This window comes from Vombatus ursinus, unplaced genomic scaffold, assembly GCF_900497805.2.
Source record: "Vombatus ursinus unplaced genomic scaffold, bare-nosed wombat genome assembly UNPS02014812.1, whole genome shotgun sequence".
NCBI classification, from domain to species: Eukaryota; Metazoa; Chordata; class Mammalia; order Diprotodontia; family Vombatidae; genus Vombatus; species Vombatus ursinus.
The window spans coordinates 49,090,959-49,116,066 of NW_020954590.1; the positions used below are offsets into that span (position 1 = coordinate 49,090,959).

Sequence of the window (25,108 nt, forward strand, 5' to 3'; positions counted from 1 at the left end):
CTTTCTTCAACTATGAAGGCATAAACAAGACCATCTATCTTACTTTATCTCTGTTTATCCCAAAAACAAGCATTGGAGCTTATTGCATTTATAATAATTGCCTGCTGTACCTAAAACTGTCATTTTAGGTCTTACTTTTGAATAAATCATTGTGTCTCCTGATTGCAAAACATGAAGTCCAGAAAGTATCCGAAAGTAACTCAGGTCCACCTCTCATGATGCCATTGAGTAATCCATGAATAATTAAATCACCCACACAGTCCATCCACTGTTTGAGGGAAGAACCTGAGGCTGTGGAGGAAAGAGGCAGATACAGTTAACCCTTTAAAATCATATATGTCAGCTATTTAGTGATACTGCATTGAATTCATTCTGTATGTTTGCAGTATCCTTTACAGTAACCAGCTGGAAAGGTAGATGGAAAAGAAGAAAGCAACATAATAAACTATATACACTTAAACTAAGCTTTACAAAGCTGTAAACCAAGGACATTCCCAAACACAGACTTAATGTAGATGAAATAAATACACTTTAAAGAATTATTTTTCTTCATTTTTACATCAACCAGTCAATAAACATTTATTAAGCACCTACTGTGTGCCAGGCACTGTACTAAACACTGGTGCTGCAAAGACAAAAATGAAACATTATCAAGGAATTGACGTTCTAAGGGAATATGTAAAAGGTAGCAAATGGAAGCAAGCCTTCATTATCAAATACCTTACATGCAGCACCTGGCAGTAGGTTTCTTTGAATACTTGGGCAGCAGCATATTTTCCAAGGTTTGCCTATGATGTGAGTGAAGTATCTGAATTCCTGGTTAGTGTTAGTGGGTTAATCACAGGGCATGAATCCCTATAAATGACGAACTTGATTTTAACTGAACAGTGAGCCAACTGCTAGAATGTGCTATACGGAGTGACTGAAGTCCTAGTATTCATTCTTGACTGAACTATGAACTAAATAGAAGTTATTGGCCCCTTCCCTCCTAAGAGTGTAGTTAACCAGGTCAAACAGAAACCAAATATACGTGATTAAAAAAACACTTCTGAAATAGAACAAAGATGGAGCATCAATACAATCTCCAAACCAAGGCTGGACCAAGCATAGATTCATTAAGTCCCTGCTGGAAGACTATGGCAGCAAAGAGCCCTGGTATCACTGCTACTGTCCACAGGCCAGCAGCTCTCTCTGTGGCTCTGGATTGGCAATGAAACTATCACTTAGAATTCTTTCTTACTGTCATAACCGCTACGTACTTTCAGACCAGCCGTAGAGTCAGAGTTATGAAGGACCTTAGAGAGATCTTCTGGCTCAATGTTTTATTCCATGCAGGAATTCTTCATTCTTAGGATGAATGGGGGGAGGGGAGGGGAAAGGAGAAGGAAGAAAAAAAAGTAAAAAATAAAGAAAGTTACATGAAAACTTTATTATATATATAAGAGGCATAATAAGTTGTACATAATAGATTTGCAGTGCAATCGTCTTTTAAAAATTCTACCATGTTATGGAAATGCTTGTTTTATTTCATAAATAAAAATAAATAAAAATTAAAAAAAAAGAATAAAGGGGGAGTATGGCATGGGGGAAAGATTGGTGACTCTTGAATCAGAGACCCTGGGTTCAAATCCTGCTTCTATGACTGATAAATTCAGTAAGTCACTTAACCCTTTCTGGGCTTTGGTATCTTCTCCTTCAAAATGAGGTAGTTTGACTAGCTGAGCTCTAAGGTTCAGTCCTAGATATGTGATTATACTTAATAACCCATATTTTTATTGTACCTTTAAGGTTTACAAATTGCTGTGAGATAGATATTTTTTGGCTGTTGTTGACTCCTCTCAATTGGGTTCAACTCTTCATGACCCCATTTGGGGTTTTCTTGGCAAAGATACCGGAGTGGTTTGCCGTTTCCTTCTCCTCATTTTACAGATGAAGAAACTGAAGCAAAAGGGGTTAAATGATTTGCCCAGAGTCACCCACCCAGCTAGTAAGTGGATTTGAACTCAGGTCCTTCTGACTCCAGGCCCAGCACTCTATCTGTTGTGCCAGTTAATACCTCCTCAATATAAATTAACCAAATACAGCTTTGACGAAGGGATATTTACAGAAAGTTGTGGCATGGCCCGAAGTACAGGCAGAGTAGACTACACATGTTTGAAGGACTGGGTCACCATAGCCCAACCCTCTGCTACATGTATGTTATTTTCCTGATTCTTCTTGCTTTGTGCCAATCCATTTAAGTCTTCCCAATGCTTCTCTGAATCATATATTATGGTGCAGAATACGCCATGTGCCATAACTTGTTTAGTCATCATCTAATCAATGAGCACTTATTTTGTTACAATTAAATTATTTTGTTACAATTAAATTCCTAATAATTAAAAAGTATAATGGCTGCTTGTGAGGTAGTGAGTTCCCTTTTACTCAAAGTGTTCAAGCAGGGGCAAAATGACCCCTGGCCAGGGATGTTGGGATAGGATAAATGACCTCTATGGACCCTTCTATTCAAACCCTGGGAATCTACCAGTTGATGATGGATCATTTAGTTTCCTTTAGCAAAGCTACAGAGATGACAGTTTTTGTTTTCCTCAACATTTACTTTGATGTTTTAATTTCTAATAGATATAGATAAACAAAAGCTCTTTGTTGGGTTCTCCATAATTTTAATAGTTTTAAGGAGTCCTAGGACTAAAACGTTTGAACACAGATGTATTAAAGGATCTTTAATCTCATTGGTATTGGTTCTCCAATTTCCTAAGGGAGATTATATCAACCTCATCCTGTATAATTTTGGTCCATGTTCTCCCTTAAATGCTCCATAGGAGATTTACCCCATGTTTTGCCCTTCCTTTTATTGTTTTAGTATCTTGAGGAGTATCAATGCACCATTTGGGTTATCTTGTTTTGCATCAATTAAGTTTTTTAAAAGTAACATGGGCTGCTTGTGAAATAGTGAGCTCCCTTTCATGGGAAGCGTTCAAGCAGGGGCTGACTGAGTATTGCAAAAGATGTTATAAAGAGGCTCATGGAACATAGGGAAATTGTTGTCTCTCATTCACATCATATGATTGGAGCATCTAATGTTACTTATACTACTTCTCATAGGCAGGTCTCCCTTAGTAATATGCTACCCTCTGCTTATAGTCATCACAAGTTAAGTCAGTAGGCATTTATTAAATACCTACTATGTGCCAGGCATTGTGCTAAGTCCTGGCAATACAGAGAAAGGCAAAAATAGTCCCTGTGCTCAAAGAGCTCATTCACTGTTTAATGGGGAGACAACATGCAAATAATTATGTACAAACAAGATATATTCACCCTAAATTGGAAATGATTCAGGGAGAGAACAAGGGGGCACTAGCATTAAGAGGACTACAAGTCCTTCTGTGGCTCTTTTTATTTTTTGTGATTATAATTTTCCCAAGATCATGGTGTTACATAATTTGCATCCATTTGGTATCATGGAAAAAATATCACTGTTGAAGAGATAGGTTGCTGTGACAGCAAGCCTCTGTTTTTGGGATCACTAGCAACACTAAACCAAGAAAAGGATCAAAGTACACAAGACATCTGTCTGATAATACAGCAAATAACCTGCATTTAAATATTTGAAATTAAGGAACAGAGAGGGGGGGCTGGATGGAAGTACCAGAGACGCTCCTGAGTTTCACAGATTGCCTCCAAAAAATCATTCCCCTCCATTTGAAAATGTTTTTTTTTCCTGGCATCTAGAAGACTCTGAATTCCACAAACATAGTAAAATAAGCTCTACTTGAACTTGTGTTACTATGTAAAAGCAAGACTCAAGGAATAAATCACCAGTAGAATTCAGTTCAACATACCATATCGCATGATCTCGAGCCAGCTTGGCTCTGTGCCAGTTACCAAGGAGAGTTGGAAGGGAAAAAAATCACATTTCAAAACAGTCCAACAAAATATAGCATACCCCATAGGTATTAAAACTCTAAAATGCATCTGCCAAAGTCAAAAACTATGTTCTCCTTGATATAAATCTTAAATTAAACACTTTTATTGTTATTTAATTTGTTAAGGTCACCTCTTCCCTGCAGACAAGTTGCTGTCTAAGACAGGAATCAAGTTCAGGCAACTTCAGTCTCTGGGTCTTAAATCTCAACCAAATCCTTATTTGTTTAGGAATCTAGTCCTTGCTTTGGCTTTGAATATGTCAAAGACAGTACTGGAAAAGTGGCAGGCTGTTCGGGAGACCTGTCTGAGAAGGGGATCAAGTTAGATGCAGCTTTCTTAGGGAAGGATTAAGTTTGGGTTTGAGAAGCCAAAAGGAAGATTTTGAAAAGATTCTGGCACACTTGCCTGTTGTGCCATGACATCCACAAAGATGGTTAGGGATGCACTTAGCTTGTCTCTTCATGTCTTGAGAAAAATGTTAGGAGACACCGCAAGGTTGTGTGTGCTGAGTCAAACATCATTGAACCCATTTGGGCCTTAGAAAAGCCATTGTATGCCTGCCATAGCTGAGAACATTTTTTATAAAAGAAAATTCATTTTTAACCACTTATCTTGTCTGCTAGACTGACCCACACTCAGACATAATCCTGTTGAGTTATGCCATATTCCCCAATTTTATTCCCTGATCCTCTGTGGCTCTCTGTACCTCCTGAGCACTTTTTGGATGATCTGTTTGTGAAGGGAGCTGACAGGAAATCAGTCTACTTGACTTTTGGGTGTAAGCACCTGGGCAAGGGCAGCAGACACAGGAGCCAGGACATTCATACCCCTTTAAATATTGTGTAACAAGCATGAGTGTAAGCAACTTGATTGTCTGTCCTATCAACAGACAAGGTTTTTCACTTAATTGTAGAGCGACCCGAGCCTCTCATCAATTCAACTCACAGGAACTATTAGCCAAAATGGATAGAAAGGTTACCATTCCTTTTGTCAACAAACTTTTTACATAGAACATAAAACTGTGGATCTACGTGGCAGAAAAACCAATTCACTCATGTACTCAGGGTATCCTCACAGACCCAATCTTCTTAACTTCCTCACAATAAGTAGGATTGGCAAAATAAAAGACTATAGAAAAGGCAGAGAAAAGGTGTTATAGACTTCAGACCCAGTCTTAAGATATATTTTCTCACAATAAATGAGCACTCCAAGTATACAGTCTCATCCATTTGGGTGCCTTTGGGGGAAAGGAGTCATAATTTTCTGGATTGGTTGGTCAGTCAATAAACATTTATTAATTTCCTACTATCTGTTGGACATTGGGTTAAGCTTTGGATCACTGAAGATGATGCATTTTTTATTTCAGTTAGCCAAATAATTTATCTTCATAGACCCATCCTAAGATCACAAAGGAACCCAGTGGAAATAAAAAAACAAATCAGTGGATTATGACAACTGAGTATATTTGTGATGCAAATCAAGATCAGATGTAATAATGATGATGAATAATAATTTTCTTAGAGCTCCCAGAGACCTAGATATGGTATGATAAGGCTTAATTTTCCTCATTAAATGTGTTTGGCTGTAGTTTTAAAAAGCAGCAAAATCTGCCCTACACAACCACACCTAATTTAAACTTTAAAATGAGAAGTCTTAGAGTTCAGTGCTCATAGAATAGGGAGGCAACAGTCCACTGGAATGTTAAGCATTTGTACTTATCTGTATTTAGGAGGAGGATTTTAGGCTACTTAGAAGCTAGCCTGGCCTACATAATTTTTAATGCTTAGTTGTTTTCAAATTTGTCTTAAACATTTTTCTTGTTAAGTGACCAAAGAATTCCACACAACAAGGAAATTACCTGCACTTCTTTGGTTTGTAGTATGCTTTCACTGGATAAGCAGAGCAGTATAAAGGAAAAAGCACTGGACATGAAGTAAAAAAATCTTCTCCTACCCTTGTGCACTCACATATAGTGGGGCCATTGCCCTCCATTGTTCTTTCTGCTGCCAAGTTGTCACCTTTCTAATCAGTCCTTACTCAGCTGCCAAAATTAATCTTCAAATGGCACAGGTCTGCCAGTTATTTCATTACTTTACTCAAAAAGATTCAGTGGCTCCCTATTGCCTTTAAGATAAAATATAATTCTTTAACCTGTACTTGAGGTCCTCTCAAAACTGGCTCCAACCTTCCTTTCCAACCTTATTCACATTGCCCTACTCCACTCACTCAACATTCCAGGCAGCTTGGGTGGCTAGTTGTTCTGGAGTCTTTTCCAGCTTTTTCCTGCCTCTGCTCTTTGATAGAGGCTATCCCTTATAAGGAAGATTCCTTCCTTATCTCTGTCTTTTGAAATCTTTCTTTTCCTTCTAAGCTCAGCTACCATATCACCTCCTCCATAAAGATTTCCGTAATTCCCAAGATCTGTGATGTCAAACTCAAATAGAAACTCAAACCAAATAGGGCCACTAGTCCATACATAAGGAGCCATGCTGTCTCATAGTGACTTAGTTTTAAAATATGATATTTATCTATGTTTTCTTATAATCTTATTTATTTTGTTAAATATTTCCCAAATATATTTTAACCTGGTTCAGGCCACACTCGGAAGTCTTGTGGGATGCTTTTGGCCTGCAGACCATATGTTTGCAACCTCTACACTAGATGGAGTTGATTTTTTTCCTACTATTTTCCTAGTAGCCTGGGTCTCTTCTTTGCCCCTGGTATTATAACTGCATATATGTAGCATCCCACCCTTGCAGTAGATTATAAGGTCAGTCCTTGAAGGCAGGACTGTTTCATTTTTTAAGTTTTTATATCTCCAGAACATAGAATATTGTACCTTGCTCACAATCAGTAAATATTTGCTGGTTGAATTGTCTGTTGAAATCCACAAGACTTTCCCTGATCCCTGAAGGTAAAGGGGATCACTCCCTCTCTTCTTTCCCAAGTCTTTCCTGCTATGTTTTGATTTTTCCTCTACATTGAACACATTCTAATTAGTATTATAATTATTTGCATACATGTCTCATTCACCTACTAGAATGTAAACTACTGGCAGTGTCCTTTTCCATCTTTGTGTCCCTGTCTGGTACAATGCTTTGCACATAGTTGGAATTTAATAAATATTTGTTGAATTGACTGAAGGGCTCACCTCTGCCATTTACTAGCTGCATAATTGTGAGTCATTTAACCTCTGAGCCTATTTCCTCATCTCTAAAATGGGAATAATACTACTACATACCTCTCAGGTCTGTTGTGAAGAAAGCTTTGAATACGTCAGAGAAAGTATTAGAAAAGTGACAGACTACTCAGGAAACAGATCTAAAAAGATACCTGGATTTATCTATCTCTATTACATATTACATAAATGTAAACTATTAGTATTATTTCTAGACATTTTTAATTAGACTTGAAGCTCCCCATCCTAGAGAAGAAGATTAAGAAAGCTGTCATCAAAACACCCTCTGATGTTTACTGGAATTTATGTCAGGTACATTGGATGTGAGAATATACTTAGGAAATAACAGTCTGTATTCATCCATGTTCAACATATGTGAAGGAAAGAATGCCCATAAGATCAGTTGTTTGAAAATATCCTAACCACCTAAGCAGATACTTATTGAGCCACATTTCACTTCCAATATTATTTTCCAGTGCTAACATATCAGTTTTCTACCTTTTGTTTATTTGTAGACGATTTTGCAGAGGAGGAGGAGGTGCAGTCCTTCGGTTACAAGAGGTTTGGTAAGTAATGAATACCGTCTCCCATTCCTTGTGCGTTGTTGCTGAGATAGAGTAAAGAATTGTGGAGTAATCCGAACAAGATCAGCATTGGGCATGTGCTAGCAGAGACTTTTCTGATGGACTCCTCCGGTTCCAGGGATCTGTTTTATATTTAGTTTGACAAAGGGATGTCCGTCAGTGGCTGATGTAACTGAAACTGGTGCCAGTAGATGAGCTGTTATGATGTAAGTTGAAGGGAGATGTATCTTGTGGAAGAAATGCATTTTTCTTTGGGAATAAACCTCTAACAACTGTAAAGCCCATTGGGGATAGTAGCAACTAGAAAAAGAGTTAGGGTGATGGAATATCCAAGGGGCTGCTTACTGAATATAAGACTGACATTTTAGCTAGGTGAAGAAGCAGTAAGAATGGGACATGTAAACTTTTAATAAGGCAGAGGTTAAACACACGAGATTTCTTGATTCAACTGTTAAGAGAACAGCTGTATTTCCCTTATGTGACCTGCTACTCATTTCTCAACCAAACCCCAACCTCACCATTATCTCAGTTAACATCAACTTATCCACAGTAGTAATGCCATTCTGGTCCTCTTACAGAACAAAGAACAACAAACAAAAAAATGTTCCTTCGGGCTTCTTGAGCAGGATACAAACTGGAAGTCATGAGGCAGCCATGGAGGAACTGTCTGTCTTGAGAATGCATTTCATGGATCCTCTATTTTGATTTTTCAGATGCTTAGAAAGCAAACAAAACAAAACAAAACAAAAAAACCAAAACCATTGCAGGATTTAAAGAAAGTATAATGAGAAACAAGTTCCATCTGTCTAGATGGCTTTTATGGTGGGGGCAGATAGGAAAGAGAGACAGAGAAGGAGACATGGAAAGGAGAGGAGAGAATGAGAGAGGGAGAAGGAAAGAGAGAGAGGCAGAGACAGACAGAGACAGAAGACAGAGACAGGAAGAGACAGAATCAGAGAGACACAAGAAAGACACTGGAGAGAGACAGAGACAGACTACCCTTTGATTAAAGTTAACAATTCCCAGCTGTACTAGCTCCCTACTTGTTTTTACCTTTTTTCCTTCTAAATGTCCCTTCCCAAGTACAGCTCCCCCCCTTACTTTTTTTCTTCCTTTGTCACTTTCCGGGTAAATAGTGTTTTTAGATTGGAATACAGTTGTATTAAACCCACTGTTCTTCTATAAGCACACAGACAGGGTAGCATATTCTGCTATTTATGGTGAACCTCTCTCTACCCCTGGCCAAGGCTGCAGAGTCAATATTTCTGGCATGTGCAGTTGTGTTATTCTGTTTGGGAGTTCACTGAAGTGGGGGAGAGGCAAGGGAGAATGAAGATGAAACCAGAAACTATTAAAGAAGGCACTCAGAAAAGAGAAAAAGAAATAGGCAAGATAAGGGAAAATAATACAGCAGCAGTGATTGGTAGACAGACAGATACAAAATACAAGAGAGAAAAGCAATTAGGAAAAAAAATTGAGATACCTGTGAGCATAGGATATCACCAAAAGTATTTTGAACAGTGAACAAAAAGAATTCCTTTGGCAACATTGACTTTGAGAGAAATTTTATTTATCACTTGCTGGAGAAAGTTTCATTGCTCTTAAATTGTAGAGAGATTAATGGGAGCATTGTAAAAAGCAAGAAAAAATAAAATAAAAAAATTGGAGGGATTAATTTACGATAACTAAGGAACCAAACATGTGAGTAGAAGTTGCTTAACAGTGATGACCAAAGGGAAAAATGATAACAGCCTACAAATATTGGAATAGTGTACACTCCAAGAAGTGAAAGGAATGATACCGGGTGGTACTACTTACCGGGAAGAGTAGGATGAAGTTATGAATGGGAAAATTGAATCAAGATAAAGAATCTTGACGATTTTAAGATAAATTCATGGGGGTCTTGTTCAGGATGAAGTTAAGTTTTACAGCTGGAAGGGATCTAGGACTTTGTGTAGTCCAATTCCTTCATTTTACAAAAGAGGAAACTGAGACCCAGGGAGAGGTGATCTGACTTGCCTGAAGTTAGATAAGGCATTGTACTACATACGCCAGTGCTTAGCAAAGTGCCTGGCACATAGGGAGCCCTTAATATAAGTATTTTTTGACTGAATAGAACTGGATGTAGCCTACACTCAGCATAGCCACTATAACATGTCAACATGTCAGCATACTTCAAAGTTGAGTTTATGGAGAGATATAAATTAACATATATATGTATATATATACATATTATTTAATATATACCTCCGCAAACTATAATGTGCTAGCTGGAAGTAGCTAGGTGGTGCAGTGGATAGAGCACCAAATCTGAAGTCAAGAAGACCCGAGTTCAAATGTGGCCTGGGACAATTACTTGCTGTGTGACCCTGGGCAAGTCACTTAATGCTGTTTATTTATCTCAGTTTACTTATGTGTCAAATGAACTGGAGAAGGAAATGGCAAACCCCTCTAGTATCTTTGCCAAGAAAGCCCCAAATGAGGATATGACTGAACAAGAACCTAAAGTGCTAGATACAATACCTAAAAAATGATATAGGAATGAATCAATCTGGTGTTGAGTATGGTCAGACTGGATAATATGGATGACTTAGCTCACTGATTATAGTATATCTTCCTTAATACAATGAACATACGAAAATCTGAATTTAGAAAAATTATGGAGATATTTACAACATAAAACATTAATAAAAGATTCACTACAGAGGTTCTTTAAATAACATGCTCCTTTACCATACTTAATATATTTTATTTACGAAAAATACAGTCTTGCATGGACCTATTTATTGCAGAAAATAAGGGACAGGTGTTATATTGTAATCCTATTGGTGTTATTTTATCAGTTAATCAGCAAGCATTTATTAAGTGTTTACTATGTGGTAAGTACTGTGTTAGACACTGGAGAGCCAAAGACAAAAATGAAACAGTATCTTTCCTTAAGAAGTTTACATGTTCTGGGGAGAAAACAAGTGCACACAAAGTATACCCAAAAAATAAACATAATGTAATGGGGGAAGGGACCTTTAGGAGCTAGCGGCTGAGTGGCTCAGGAAAGGTCTAATATGGGAGCTGGTGCTTGAATTGAGCATGGAAGGAAAGTAGGGATTCTAAAACATGACGCTGAAGAGGGAATGCTTTCCTGACATGAGGGGATGGTGTATGCCAAAGCATGGAGATGGAGATAGGTTGTTGCGTATGAAGAATAGCCAAGAAGGCCATTTTGGTTGTACCTTAGTGTGCTTGACGAGGAGTAATGTGTGGAAAGGCAAGTTGGAGCCAGTTTGTGAAGAGCTTGGAATGCTGAATGGAGGAGGTCGTCTTTGATGCTACAGGAGAGCTAGAGCCACTGGAGTTTATCAAGCAGGGAATGAAATGGTCAGTCCAACAGGTCAATTCAATACAGTCAACAATAAATGAACAAAATAGACATTTATTTCCTATTGTATATATACGATTTTAATGTCATCCCCAATTATTCAGGGACTGGTTATTGAGCAGTAATGTAGGATAGGGGATAGAATGCTGGACTAGCAGTCAGGAAGACAGGCCTCATACACTGTATAACTTGGAACAAACCGCTTAATCTGTGTGCCTCAATTTCCTCATCTGTAAAATTAGGGGGTTAAACTCAACAGTCTCTAACATCCTTTCCAGCTATAAAACCTATGCTTTTTTTTAAACTATGGAGAAATTCTTGCTCCCCTCTGGGTCTCAGTTTCCTCTTCTGTAGGAGGAAGGGGTTAGATTAAATGATGTCTAAGGTTCTTTCCAGCTGTATCATTCTAGGGATGACTAATTAACCTCAGGCTTATCCAGGCCATTTTTCTGATCTCCCGTTGTTTGTTAACACCTTTTTCTGAGCAAAGCTAAAGTGTATGGTGAGGGGGGCAGCTAGGTGGCACAGTGGATAGAGCACCAGCCCTGAAGTCAGGAGGACCTGAGTTCAAATCCGGCCTCAGACCAAACACTTGACATTTACTAGCTGTGTGACCCTACGCAAGTCACTTAACCCCAATTGCCCAAAAATTTTAAAAAAGTAGAATAAAGTGTATAGTGAGGCTGAAACAAGCCAATTTGCCACTTGTTAAGTCACTCTGATAAAAGCTTTAATGAGGAAAATGTAGAAGGATTAACTATCTGGAAGTTGGAGATTTCTGTTGATTTCAGCTGTCAGCTTTCCCTGACCCTTGGATAGATGAGCCTGGATAGAGAGGTATTAGTATGTAAATGATTTGGGATAGTTTATTATCTGTTAATTTTTAAAAATGTCTTTTATGGAAACTGAATCAGAGTATAAGTTATTCTCTTCCCCTTTTCCTCATTATCATTATCTTACAATGTCTTGAATGACATTGGAAAATTTTATTATTATTAGAGTTAGCAAAAAGAAGAGAATTAGTTCATATTTTAAAGGCATCAGTTCAAAATGTTGGAATGTATTTGATATAATGATCCAAAAATGTCTTCCAAAAGTTATGGGTTAGTCATACGATTAATATGAACACATCCCCCAGTTTTTTTTTTCATTAAAATGATCTTGGGAAGGAGAAGGAAAAATGCCAGTTCATTTCCAAGGTGTGAATGGTAAAGTGTGGAGTTCTGGATTATCCCTTCATTTGCATTTGGAAACTTACACTTGGAATTCTGCTATTGAGTTTCTCTAAATGGAATCCAAGAAATGAAGAAATTCATAACAGAGATAATTTCAGAAAAGCAAATTCAATAATCCTTAAAAGATAAAATTTCCAAAGATTTCTGAGGCATTCTTAAAATTCTATAACTCCTTATTTATTAGAGGAATTAGATAATGGTAAGAATTTAACATTTTGCGTTTCCTCACATACAAGGTCATATTTACTAATAAACAGTGAATGCTTTTCTCAAAAACTACCAATGTATAGGTAATTCTTCTTCTTCTTCCTCTTCTTCCTCTTCTTCCTCTTCTTCTTCTTCTTCTTCTTCTTCTTCTTCTTCTTCTTCTTCTTCCTGATTTGTGATTTCATTAGTACTGAGAGCTCCGGGGGAGGAAACCCCTTTAGTAATGCAGATGGGCAGCTATTATGCAATTTAATAGTCTTAGAGAGTTGCCTGGGACACTGTGAAGTTAAGCGACTTACCCAGTTACATCTCTAGTAAGTGACAGAACTCAAGGACTTGAACCCAAGTTGTCCTGGCCCCCAGGCTAATCGTCTAGACCAAGGGTTGGGAACTTGCAGCCTCAAGGCCACATGTGGCCCTCTAGGTCCTCAAGTGTGGCCCTTTGACTGAATCCAAACTTCACAGAACCTTCCTCAGTGGCCTTGAGGCCACAGGTTCCCCACCGCTGGTCTAGACATACTACCATGCTGCCTCTCAGTGACTTAAATATGCTATTTTTGGATTGCTCTTTACAATATTCAAAGCACTTTCACATGCATTATTCCATTTGATCTTCATATCAAACCTGTGGGGCACACAGGGCAGATATAATCATTATCATCATCATTATTCTAATTTTAAAGATGAGGACACTAAAGCACAAAAAGGTCAGGTGAACTGTCAAAAGTTTTGTTCAAAGCTGTTACACAGCTGGTAAGTGGGATAAATTAGAGATAGTCTTCAGAGGGAAGGCACTACCCAAGCTTGAGACCCCGACCTCTGATCCCAAGCTCAACTCCTTTACCACTTCCCAATGTTGCATCTCTACACGGGCTTAATCCTTAGCTTATTTCTTATGTAGAAATGTTATCCATGTCTAGACAGTAGCTAAGTGACAGACCACTTAGGAGATGGGATAAGGTTCTTCTCTTAAGGTCTCAGTTTCTTCCTCCATCAACTGGAAATAATAATCTCTTCTCTGATCACCTCACAGGGGTCTAGTGAGGGCAAAAGAAGACAATATAGGCTAGAGCATTATGAATTTAAGAGGTGTCATTGTGATAATGATGATGATGATGATGATGATGACAATAATGTAGTTGCTCTCCATTTGAAGTATTTTATTATGCTGAATGGAGTTGTGATCCTGGGCAAGCTGTAACCTCCATCTGCCTTAATTTCCTCATCTGAAACATGGGGGTGATAATAGCATCCACTTCCCAGGATTGTTGTAAGAATAAAAAAAGATGATATTTGTACAGCCCTTTGCAAACCTTAAAGATAAATGCCAGCTGGGCATGGGGAGAGTGGAAAAGTATTTGCCTGGCAACCAGGTGAACTCAGCACTAGTTCCAAGCTCCACCACTTATTAACTATGTGGCTTTAGACAAATCAGCTAATTACTATGTGACTCAGTTTGCTCATCTGTAAAATGGGGTGAATGGATTTGATTATGTCTCTATTATCCCTTCTATCACTGGCATTCTTTGATTTGATGACACGGTGCCCTTTGTGGGCTTGATGGGGCTCCAGAGCACATGACTTCTGAATTCCAAGAGTCCCCAAGTTGGTGCTTAGATCATGGAAAAAGACAAAAGGATTTAAACTCACTCTTAGCATCCTGTCCTTCTCCCTGTGGCAGGCAGCCTTGGTGGTGCTTTCCTTCTGAGGTTATCACCAATTCATCTTATATGTGTCTTGTTTGTACATAGTTACTTGTATGTTGTCTCTCCCATTAGACTGTGAGATTTTAAGGGCAGAGACTAGGTTTTGGGTGTTTTGTTTTGGTTTGGTTTGGTTTTGCCTTCCTTTATATCTCCAGTGCTTAGCACAGTGCCCAGCACGAAGTAGGCACTTAATGTGTGTTGACTTGTTGACTTGACTCAGTAGTGAGGAGCAGACCTTTGGAGCATAGTCACTAGATTTTCAAGTTCCTTTGTTCTGTGATATAGCCTTGCCTGTCTCCCTGACCTCATCTCCCTGGTCCATGATGGGGAAGTGATGGAGATAAATCCAACCTTGCTTGCTTCATTGCATTGGGCTTTCTTTTGTTGTTTTTGGAATACAAATTCATTTAATAACAGGATGCTCAAAGTTTGAATGACGGAAGACCAGGAGATACGTTGCTGAGCCTATGAAAAACATGGGTAAAAGTCCTGTAGATATAAAAGTTTACATTGAGTAATTGTGGGCAGCTGGAAACATTTGTTGGTCAGTGTTTGGCAAACAAAACTCTAACCAAATTGCTTCCCTGGGGCTCAGCTTTAGGGATTATTAATAGCCATAGTGTGTTTGTTGTCATTAGTCACATCACAGGAGAGAAACAGATCCATAAGGTTGCAAGTTGTGAAACAATAACAACAAATAGGAGGAAGTCATTCTCTGTGAAGTGGAACTCAGTTCTTTGTGGAAATGAAGTGATAAAGTCTCAAGGAAAAAACCTGGAGAATAGGATTTATGGGATAGAGGTTTGTTGTTGGGCTTTTTTTAAAAGGCACATCCTGTGTATCTGGGACCACCTCCCCTGCCAATAGACACGAATGTGCATTCCAATTTGACCTAAAAGAACCTTACTTGCTCACAGCTTCACATGCATATGCCTATTTGTTTCTTAAACTGTAAGAAATTTAATACTTAAACTACTTATTTTCCTTGTACTATCTAGGATGATTGTGAAGAAAGTGTTTTCTTTTTTTAAAAATACATTTTATTGATGCCATTTGCTCTTATATTGCCTAAATTTCTTCCTATATATCTCTCCCCCTCCTCTGTCCAGAAAGCCATCCCATCCCAAAGACTTTTTTTAAAAAGACAAAGAACAAGAAGAAAAAAATCAATCAAATCAATCAATTCATCAAAAAAGTCTGAAAATATATGCAATGTCCCACTCTCCTGATACTACCCTCTCTTCCCCCATATACCTCTACAAAGGAGTTGGAGAAGGTATCTTCTCACATGCTTTCTTTGGGTCAAGCTTGTTCTTTGTAATTTTGAAATATTCATTTTTAATTGTTTGTGGTCGCTTTTTCCATTCATATTATTGTAGTCGTTTGGGCTCTGTTTACTTCACTCTGCATCAATTTATGCCTTGCTCTGCTTCTCTGCATTCATCATATTTGTTGTTTCTTACAGCACAGTAATATTTCATTAAATTTATGTACCGTAACTTGTCTAGCCATTCCCCATTTGATAGTCAGCTTTGTGGTTTCCAGTTCTGTGATACCACAAAAATGCCAAGATTTTGTATATATCTACATACACACACACATATATATACACATATATACATACATATGTACACACATGCATATACACACATGTATATATATATATACAGAGAGAGAGAGATTTTCTTCTTATCGATGGCCTCCTTGAAGTATAAGCCTAGTAATGGAGTCTCTGGGTCGGGGCATGGACATTTTAGTCACTTTAATCACATAATTCCAAATTGCTTTCCAAAATGACTATACTAATTCACAGCTTATATTACATTAATGTTCCTATGGAAGAAAGTATTTTCTATAAAGTACTAGATATATGAAAATTATTATTATTATCCATAGCCACTGATATGTAAGGGCCTTGTTATCCCTCTCTTTAATGTCCCCCCTTTCAAAATAATTTTAAATGAACAATCATTTTATTAAGCGGTTTAACTGGCAAAGTGATAGGTATATAGTAGGGCTCAATAACTATTTATTGAATTGGACCAGTCCTGAGACTTCACTATCTCCAACCTCCCCTTCCCAGGCCCTTGTTCATTACACACCTCCCAGTACACAAACACAATATATAAAACTTGCATTTTGTACCTATTGTCAACTCCCTGAGTTGCTACCTGACAGGAAACTAAGAGGGTGCTGAAGAAATAAGAGTGTGGTGGATTATTTGGGTTTTCTTTTGAAAAAGAGAAAACATTCATCCTTAGCTATTTTCCTGTCATCAGAAGTGATGATTCCTTCTTCGAGGCAAGGTGAAGTTTCTAGTTTCAGTGGAGAAAAAAAAAACCCTGAAGTGGTTTCCTGAGTAGATGGTGCTAAGGGCAAACAGTCTGATGTCCCAGTTGGGTTGCCTTGCTTGGACTTTGGGGACCCAACTGCCCTTCTGAAAGCATCTCCCTGACTGGGCTTTCAGATTTGAGTAGAGAAATGCCTTTGAAGTCATCTGTTTCAGAAAACAAACTATTGCTTTCCTCTCACATTCCTCTCACCACCCTCCTCCCCAAAGACTGACACCAGCAACATTAACCCTTTCCCCTGATAAGAATGTTAGGAATTTCCATCATTTCCTGTGGGGAATGACTAAATGAGCCCAGTGTGAGGGCTGTCCTTTCAGCAGTACCTTTTCCAAACATCTTTAAACAGAAAGAATGAAAAAAAAGTCAGAGGGATGAAACTGAAAAGAGAAATGTGTTAAAGAACAATAGAACATAAGTCTGGCTTGGTGCCCATGTGAATTTTTTTTTTAATAGAGCTATGAAGTAAGCATCTCTTCATAGATATCAATAACTCTAGCATTTATGTTCTGTAAATCATAATGAATTCAGCTATTCCTGAGTCTATGAGAATTTACATGCAATATAATCTAAGGAGCAGGCACAAAAAGAAGGCATCAGACATAATTTCTTTTAACTGTTCAAATAATAAGACTGTTGGATGGGACCTCAGTGGGTCATCTAGTCCATTCCCCTGCTTCTGGAAGGACAACACTCATAGCATTTTAGAAAGGTAGCTATCTATCAGTTTTCTTTAAACGCTCTTGGAAAAGAATTTTCTAAAGAAATTTATTTACTTATTTCTCAGATTAAGGCAGCAGAGTAGAAAGATTGATATAGTAGATAGACTACTGGTCTTGGAGACAGGAAGACCTGAGTTCAAATCCTGCTTCAGACACTAGCTATGAGACCTTAGGCAAATCATTTAACTTCTTTGTGTCTCAGTTTCCTTATCTGTAAAATGAGAGGCTGGACTTAAAGACCTCTAAGGTCCCTTACAGCTCTAATTTTATGATCCTATAAGTCAGGAAGGTCTAGGTTCAAATTTTGCCCCTAATACTTACTAATCCTGTGACTCTAGGCTCTTAACTAGCCATGTGACCCAAACTCTGTGAGCCTCCAATGATTCTGTAAGACATATTTACTGTGTCATAGACTTATTTAGACAATCATAAAATCTGGGGTTTGGGAGGCTCCAAAGTGCCCTTTTATTGTCCATCCCATTAATTATAATTTTGCAAAAAAAAAAAAAGAAAAGGAATCTAACCTGTTTTTTTCCTCAAACATGAATAATAAATTTGTTTTTGGTTTCTACTATGGCTTTTGGAAGAGACAGCTTAGACTGTGAATTGAGTTTTTCACAACTTCCATTTTTCAATAGTATCTCATAGCTTTTGCTGGAGAAGTAAAATAGTTTAGTGAATGTATGTAGACCAAATCAACAGTAGCTCATCATTACATAATGGCTGTAGTACTGAACACAGCAGTCAAAATTGCCCCACTGTTTCAATTATAATTCCCACCCCAAACCTTCCTGGTTTTCAGTTGCTCATGAATTTGGGTGAGGAGGTGGGGTAGGGAATCTGTATTTCCTACACTTGGTCTTAAGCTGAATATGTTTTGTTTTTTTTGGAAAGGTTTAGCTGTTTTTTGGTTGACAGCATGAAAAAATTAGGATTTTTTTCAGTGGTGGATTATAGGGGATACGATGGGAAAGAAATCAATCCTTTTGGGAAAAAAATTCAAGCAACTAAAAACAATTCAGCAGAGTTTTGAAAGTTTGCTTATAGTAATGTCAATTGCTCAGAAACCTTTCATAAAATACAGGGCAGCCATGGCTGCTGCTCTGAGGCCAGGTTCTGGGGAAATTCATGATTAAGGATGCTATCCATGGTCAATCCAAGAAAAACTGTGTCTTTGGCATTTTCCATTTTCTGTTTTTTGTGGGTGAGTTTTTTTTTTGGTGGACTTCTTCCTATTTTAGGTGAATCTAGTCCTTAGAGCCAGCTTCCCTACAGTCATCTTTTATTCCTTTCCACCTGTCTTTCCTACCCCAGGCTTCAGTGCTCAAGTGGATCATTCTCCCCTTCTTTCCTTCACATTCAACATTTGCCTTTCCTGTTTCCTATTTGCCTCAGTGTCATGATCTGGTCCCTGTTAATATAATTAAGGCAGGATCTCTTAACCTTGGGTTCAAAGGTGTCTGTGGATAGATTCCATGGGGTCAATGAACTTGAATGGGAAAAATTGCATTTTTATTTCAACGCTACTGGTTTCTTTGGTAATCTGATATATTTTATTTTATTCATTTAAGACCATTCTGAGAGGGGATCCATAGGCTTCACCTCTGCCAAAGAGGACAATGACACAGAAAAGTTAAGCACACCAGGTTAAGGGATATAGGTCAGTCAGTCAACATGCATTTATTAAATATTTACTACATAGTAAGGCACAAGGGGAAGGAGAGGAGAAGAGGGATTGGGGAAGACCGAGAAAGACCTTTTGAAGAAGGTAGGATCTGAACTGTGACCTGAAAGAAGAAAGGGAAGCCCAGAGCAGGAAGTGAGGAGGCAGGGTATTCTAGGTTTAAGGCATGGAGTAGAGAGCTATAGTGTTAAGGGCATGGAATAGCAAGAAGGATGGTGTAGCTGAATTATAGACGACATGGAAGGACTAAAGCATATGAAGACTGGAAAAGTAGGAAGGGGCCAGGATAACTCATGAGGCCTCTTGAAGACAAAGACTAGAGGCAATCAAATAGAGTTAATGATTTAAAATTTTGTTAATTCAAATGCATAGCCAATGGAGAAAAAATTTGAATGGGAATGGTGGTTTGCAAGAAGTGGGCCTCTTTGCATCCTTCCAATGCCATTTCATACTTGAAGCCTAGGGTGGCTCCATCATTTCCCTCTCCAATCTATCCTTTGGCTATGAAAATAATTTTCCTAATGTTCAGGTCTAACCATGTCACTCCCCTTCTTAAAATCCTTCAGGGACTCCCTATTACTTTAAAAATTGATGGTGGGGGAGAGGGTCTACAAATTCCTTAGCCTAGCAATTAGGGGACTCTGCATTCTAGCTCTAATTTATTTTTGTAGCCTTATTATCTACATTCTATTTTTTTTTTGGCTAGGCAATGGAGTTAAGTGACTTGCCCAGGGTCACACAGCTAGTAAGTGTTATGTGTCTGAGACTGGATTTGAACTCAGTCCTCCTGAATCCAGAGCCTGTGTTCTATCCACTGTACCACCTGGTTGCCCTATTATCTACATTCTATATCCTAGCCAAATGGGATGATTAGATATTCCATGATCTTAACCTTTTATCTTTTATATCCATGCATTTCCACAGATTACACCACATACCTAGAATATACTGCCTCTTCATCTCTTCCTTTGAAACCTTTCTCTTCCTTCAGGGTTCAGCTAGGATGAAACCTTCACCAAGCCTTCCCTGATTCTCCCTCATTTTCTTAGCTCTCTTTGGTCTTCCCTTTATCACTCTCCTTTTCTACACGGTGTCGTACTTACTTGTAAGTATGTCATAACCTCCTTCTCCCTCCCCCCATTAGATTGCAAACTCCTTGAAGACAGGAATTATGTGATTTTTTTTTTTTCATCTTCATGGCTCCAGTACTTAGGACAGGCCCTTGTATAAAGCAGTTTCTTGAATAAAAGGTTATTTTATTTAAAGCTAGATTTATCTCAGCCTCTCCCCTGGCATTTGAAGTGTTCCTTGGTCAGGCCAGTATGTTACTACAGAGAGCTAGGGCCATTCTTGTAAACTACTCTTGTCAAACCTCATGTTCTTCATGTTTTCCTTCATCCAAAGAGTAGCTATGGGGTCTCTCATAGTATCCAAATTCATTCCAAAAGGTATTTATTAAGCAGCTACTGTGTTTGGGCACAGTGCTAGGCTTTTGGGATAAAATGACAAAACAAAGAAACAATCCCTACCTTAATATAGCTTAAATTCTGCAGAGGAAGGGGGGAATACTAGTTCCTTTAACCTCCTCCTTACCTATGTAGTACTAGAAGGGTTAATCACTCCTGCTGGGGCTGCTGCTATTTCTTCTACTCTCAGCAAATTCTTCCTGGAAGACTGCCATGGATTTCTCAGAGCTGCAGGGTCTCACACCATTCTTTGTTTTATTATTGTCATTATCATTGGCATTTAGCATTAGTGTGGTATTAGAATGAATAAAAGACCTGAAGATGCTCTGACTCACACCATTTGAAATTACCTGTAAGACATCATGTCCTAAGTGTGTTGTTTGTTTTATAATCTGATACCATTTCATTTCTGCCTTTTAATCTTGGCTCCAAGAGATTTGGAGCAATTTAAACTACTGACCAAATCATGTTCTTCTTATTCTAATCATGTTTGAAGTCTCACTCTAGGAAATCTTGAATCATCCTCAGCTTTATTCTTCCTGTTTCTTAATAAAGTTTTTACTTACTTCCTTTGTACTTGTCAGTGAAAATACAGAGTCTTAAAACAATTAATATTACCAGGCCTGTTTGGCAAAGAAAGTCCAGCAAAAGCGTTTTCTGACAAGATTGTGGCCATTGCTAGGGATAATTTTTCATATAAATCTCCCCCTTAAATATATTTTAGAAATCAATTTGGGGGGGTATAAACTGTGTAGCAATATATGGACATTTATATCAAACATTTTCTTCATCAGTCTAAAAAAAGAATTTTATAATCTGATCTTTTCTATCAAATAAAACAAAAAAATGTTTTTAGGAGGGGAAAATTTTTTTTTCTGATTTTTTTTTCTGTTTTCTCTCTCCTAATCAAAAACTTTACATTTCTAATTATCTTACCAATTAGTCACATGATGGTGACTCAAGACAGATTTCCCAAAGTAAACCCTAAAGTATGTTTACAATGACAATGTCATTGTGACATGGAACTTCATGTCAAGGATTCAGGAAGGTGGGAGTAGGGGAAAGGAACAAAAAGGAATTTTTTTAAAAAAGCACCCATTGGGTCACAGGGAAAGTGAGTACAGAGAGACAAACAAGAACTTGAAGAAAAATGTAGGTGAAAGCTGGTAGGCCTTAAGGAGCACTCCTTTCATGAGATTTGCAGAGAAATTGAGACAAGCAAGACTCTTTAAAATGGGAAAGTGACCTTCTTAGTCAATGAGACATAAAAATTACACGACATTTATTAGCCATCAATAATTTGCTGGGCATCATGAATAATTTTTTAAAAGCAGAAGGCCTTTTTTTTAGTGTAAGTTAATGAAAAACACAAAGACTCATATAAACAATGATGGACTTGCATAAAAGAAAAAAATAATAGCCAATTATAAAAATGCCTCCCCTCCCACCAGCAGGATTTCCAAAAGTACAATAGGGGGCACCCCAAGCTAGGGGGAAATAGATGCTGCCTCTGTTCTTTCACCCTCTTCCTCCTTCCTGGAGGGGAATTAGGGACTAGAAGATTGACAAATTTAAATGTTTTGGAGAAAAAAAATGTTAAACATTTCTTCCTACCCCACATTCTTCCCATCCTCTATTTCTCTCCTTCATGAATACACTCATCCACTTAACTAAGGGTTTTTATTCAAGACCCTGTCTTCTTGTGCCCAACAGCAGGGATACCATACTAAGACAGAGATCCTGCCTGGCATAAGCCCTAGAAAGTCATTTGAGGAAGGTGTTTCCTTTCCCAATTGCTTCATATGTCTTGAATTGTTGAAACTCTTAAGTGTTAACATATGAACGCATGCTAATATTAACAGTGGCTTTTAATTGGCTCTGGAAATATTTAATAAGCTAATTTGGTTCAAAGGTACTAACTTTTTATAGGAGGAAAATCTTGGAAAGACATAAAGTTATCTGAGAGCCCAAGAATAGGAATACATTAACAGAGTTGGAGAGAGAAAGAACTAGGAATTTTCCATCTATAAAATGGACACAGTACTTTTTAGTATCATACAATTAGGGACATCATGTGAACTGGTGTTTTAATGTGAATTGAACTTTGAAGCTGTATGTCATCATTCAATCTATGTCATACTTATAAGAAAAATATGGGATTATAAGTGGGCTTAAAAGCTAAACTTTAAACATTTGGTAAAAATTAACAAGTGGAAAATTCATACCAATCCATCCTTGGTTCCAGATTGGAGCGGTTCATTCCAATCTGTCTGTTCTATGTTCTTTTCATGTACTTTCTCAATCCCATAAAGATATATAGCAAGGCTTTTGTGTCTTGAGTCAATCTTCTTTCAAATTAAAATATGAAAGAGTTCATTCCCCACCAATCATATTAAATCAATTGGGTCATTCTTCAAATGTATGTATCTGCAAATTAATAGAACTATAATGTTGCCATTAACAACAATCTCAAGGAAATGAATTCAGTAATCTGGTCATATTTATCATGTTATGAAATTTTTGTTTGTGCTTTTCAAGTTAATGAAAGACATGCTGAATGAAAATCTTAACCACACTGGTTATCATCAAACAAGTATCACATTAGCTGACAATCCAAAGAGACTGTGGTTTTTCAAATCCCCTCTTACCTATGGAAATATTCCCTGTTCTAGTTGGTGACTTTATAGAAGACAGTGTACCAAGTGGTCCTATAAATCTTGGGACTTTCCCCCTTTTGTCTCCTAAATTCTATAACAAGAGTGAGCCCCTTTTCCTGAGCGAGTTCAATTCTCTAATCTCTTGCATAACCAGTGTTTCCTTCGATGCTTTTCAAATTTGTGAGCAGATGATCATGCTATAAAATTAAGAAACTCATGTTGGCAAGCTAGGAAGAATGAGTTTTCTTGAACATTAGTAGTTTTGGTTGGGAGTAGGGTAGGGTCATCTATGTGGAAGACTCCATTCCTCTAATATCACCATACTTCCCTAGAGGCTAACCCTTGAGTCTGGAGGAGGCTTCCAAAGACTGGAACTGAGGTTATATGACTTCCTCAAGGTTGGGTTGGGGCAGTCGGTTATGGAAACAGGGACTTGGAATTAAGGTGGTTCTGCAAGATAGTTTAAGAGAGAAATGAACAGACTAGCTCTAGGGAGAGATTAGAGGAACTGCTAGAGTCAGGAAAGTGGTAGTTAGGATACCACTCTGAGGCCCCTTTGAAGGTCTCCACAAAACTCCAAAATAACTTGCCTTCCTGCTTTTCCATTTTAAAAAATGGCGTTTGGTGGGCCTCCTGCTCCTACATCTCTCCTTCACACTATCTGAAATGCTTCATTTCATTTCACATGGGGTCACCTTAATATGAATTGGGTTAATTATATTGCTAAACACCTCATCCCTATCTGAAAAAAACAGTTGTACCAAAGGAGGTGGAATTTTAACAAAGATGGGAAGTGAAAGGAGAAGCCATTTGGGATAAAGGTGTTTTGGGGAGTGAAAGATATTCTGTGCTCTGTCTCTGACCCTTTTCTCTTTTTTTCTTTACATTTTTTCACTTGGTAACCCTGTCAGTTACCCATGGGTTCACTTGCCATCTCTATGCAGATGACTTAGATCTATATTTATTTAGTCCTAGTCTCTCTCTTGAGTTACAGTCCTGAATCACCAGGACTCCACTAGACATTTCAAACCAGCTGTCCCGTAGACATCTTAAATTCAACATGTTCAAAAAAAGACAAGTAGAAATAGCTCAATATTGCTTTAGCACCCAGCCAAGGGAGCATGCCTAGAAAGCTGCAGACCCCAAGAATGCTAAGGGCTGCTGTGCTTACTGAAAGAGTACATGTATAATGCTTCTGCTTTACTAAAAGAACTTAAAGCTACCTAAGAAGCCTGAGAGTTGCAGAAAAGTAGCTTCTTCCAGGGAAAGAGTAAACAGCCTTTGAAGAGGACCAAGTGATTTGGAGTAATTCAATTCAATAATTCATTAAGCATTTATTAAGCCCCTACTATGTACTATGAGTAGGTTGTTATTTTGATTGTGTAACAATCCATTTAACAGTGTGCTTTTGTCTTTCTTTTTGAGTAAATTATCATGTTAAGATTATTATGGCTTTTGCCTTCTCATTTAGCTAATATTTCATGTTAAGAATTAACTGTGCCATTGTGACTGCTTTATATAAGTGGGAAGTGCTCCAGTGGGGGCTCAGAAACTACAGTTTCATACATTCGAACCTAGAAGTGTAAAGCAGAAACTCACAATTTGGTATGCCTTCAGCAGTTCTTAAGGATCACCTGTTATTAGTTACATTAGGGGAGAGGGATGATCATTCATCATCTTTTTTTTTGGATTGTTTTCTAGACACAGTTAAGCCTTGTACAGTGGATAGAGTGCTGGGCTTTGAGTCAGGAAGATCTGAGTTCAAATCTGGCCTCAGACACTTACTAGCTGTGTGACCCTAGGCAAGTTCCTTAACTTCTGTTTGTCTCAGTTTTCTCCACTACAAATTGGAGATAAGAACAGTTCCTGCCTCCCAGGGTTGTTGTGAGAGTCAAATGGGATAATATTTGTAAAAAGTGCCTGGCACATTGTAGGCACTACCTAAATGTTCATTCCCTTCCCCATTTTTGGATTCTTTTCCAACCATTGTAAACCTAGATTTTGTTACTGTTGGTATC

At 38.0% G+C, this 25,108-nt stretch overlaps 1 protein-coding gene across 1 annotated transcript in view; it reads left to right on the forward strand.

Moving 5' to 3' along the window:
• The window catches only part of LOC114054313 (collectin-12), a 231,053-nt gene that overhangs the window by 14,938 nt on the left and 191,007 nt on the right, over window positions 1–25,108 (forward strand). The window contains exon 2 of the mRNA XM_027877531.1: window positions 7,621–7,671. Coding sequence (XP_027733332.1) covers window positions 7,621–7,671 — 51 coding nt within the window. The remainder of the gene's footprint in view (window positions 1–7,620; window positions 7,672–25,108) is intronic.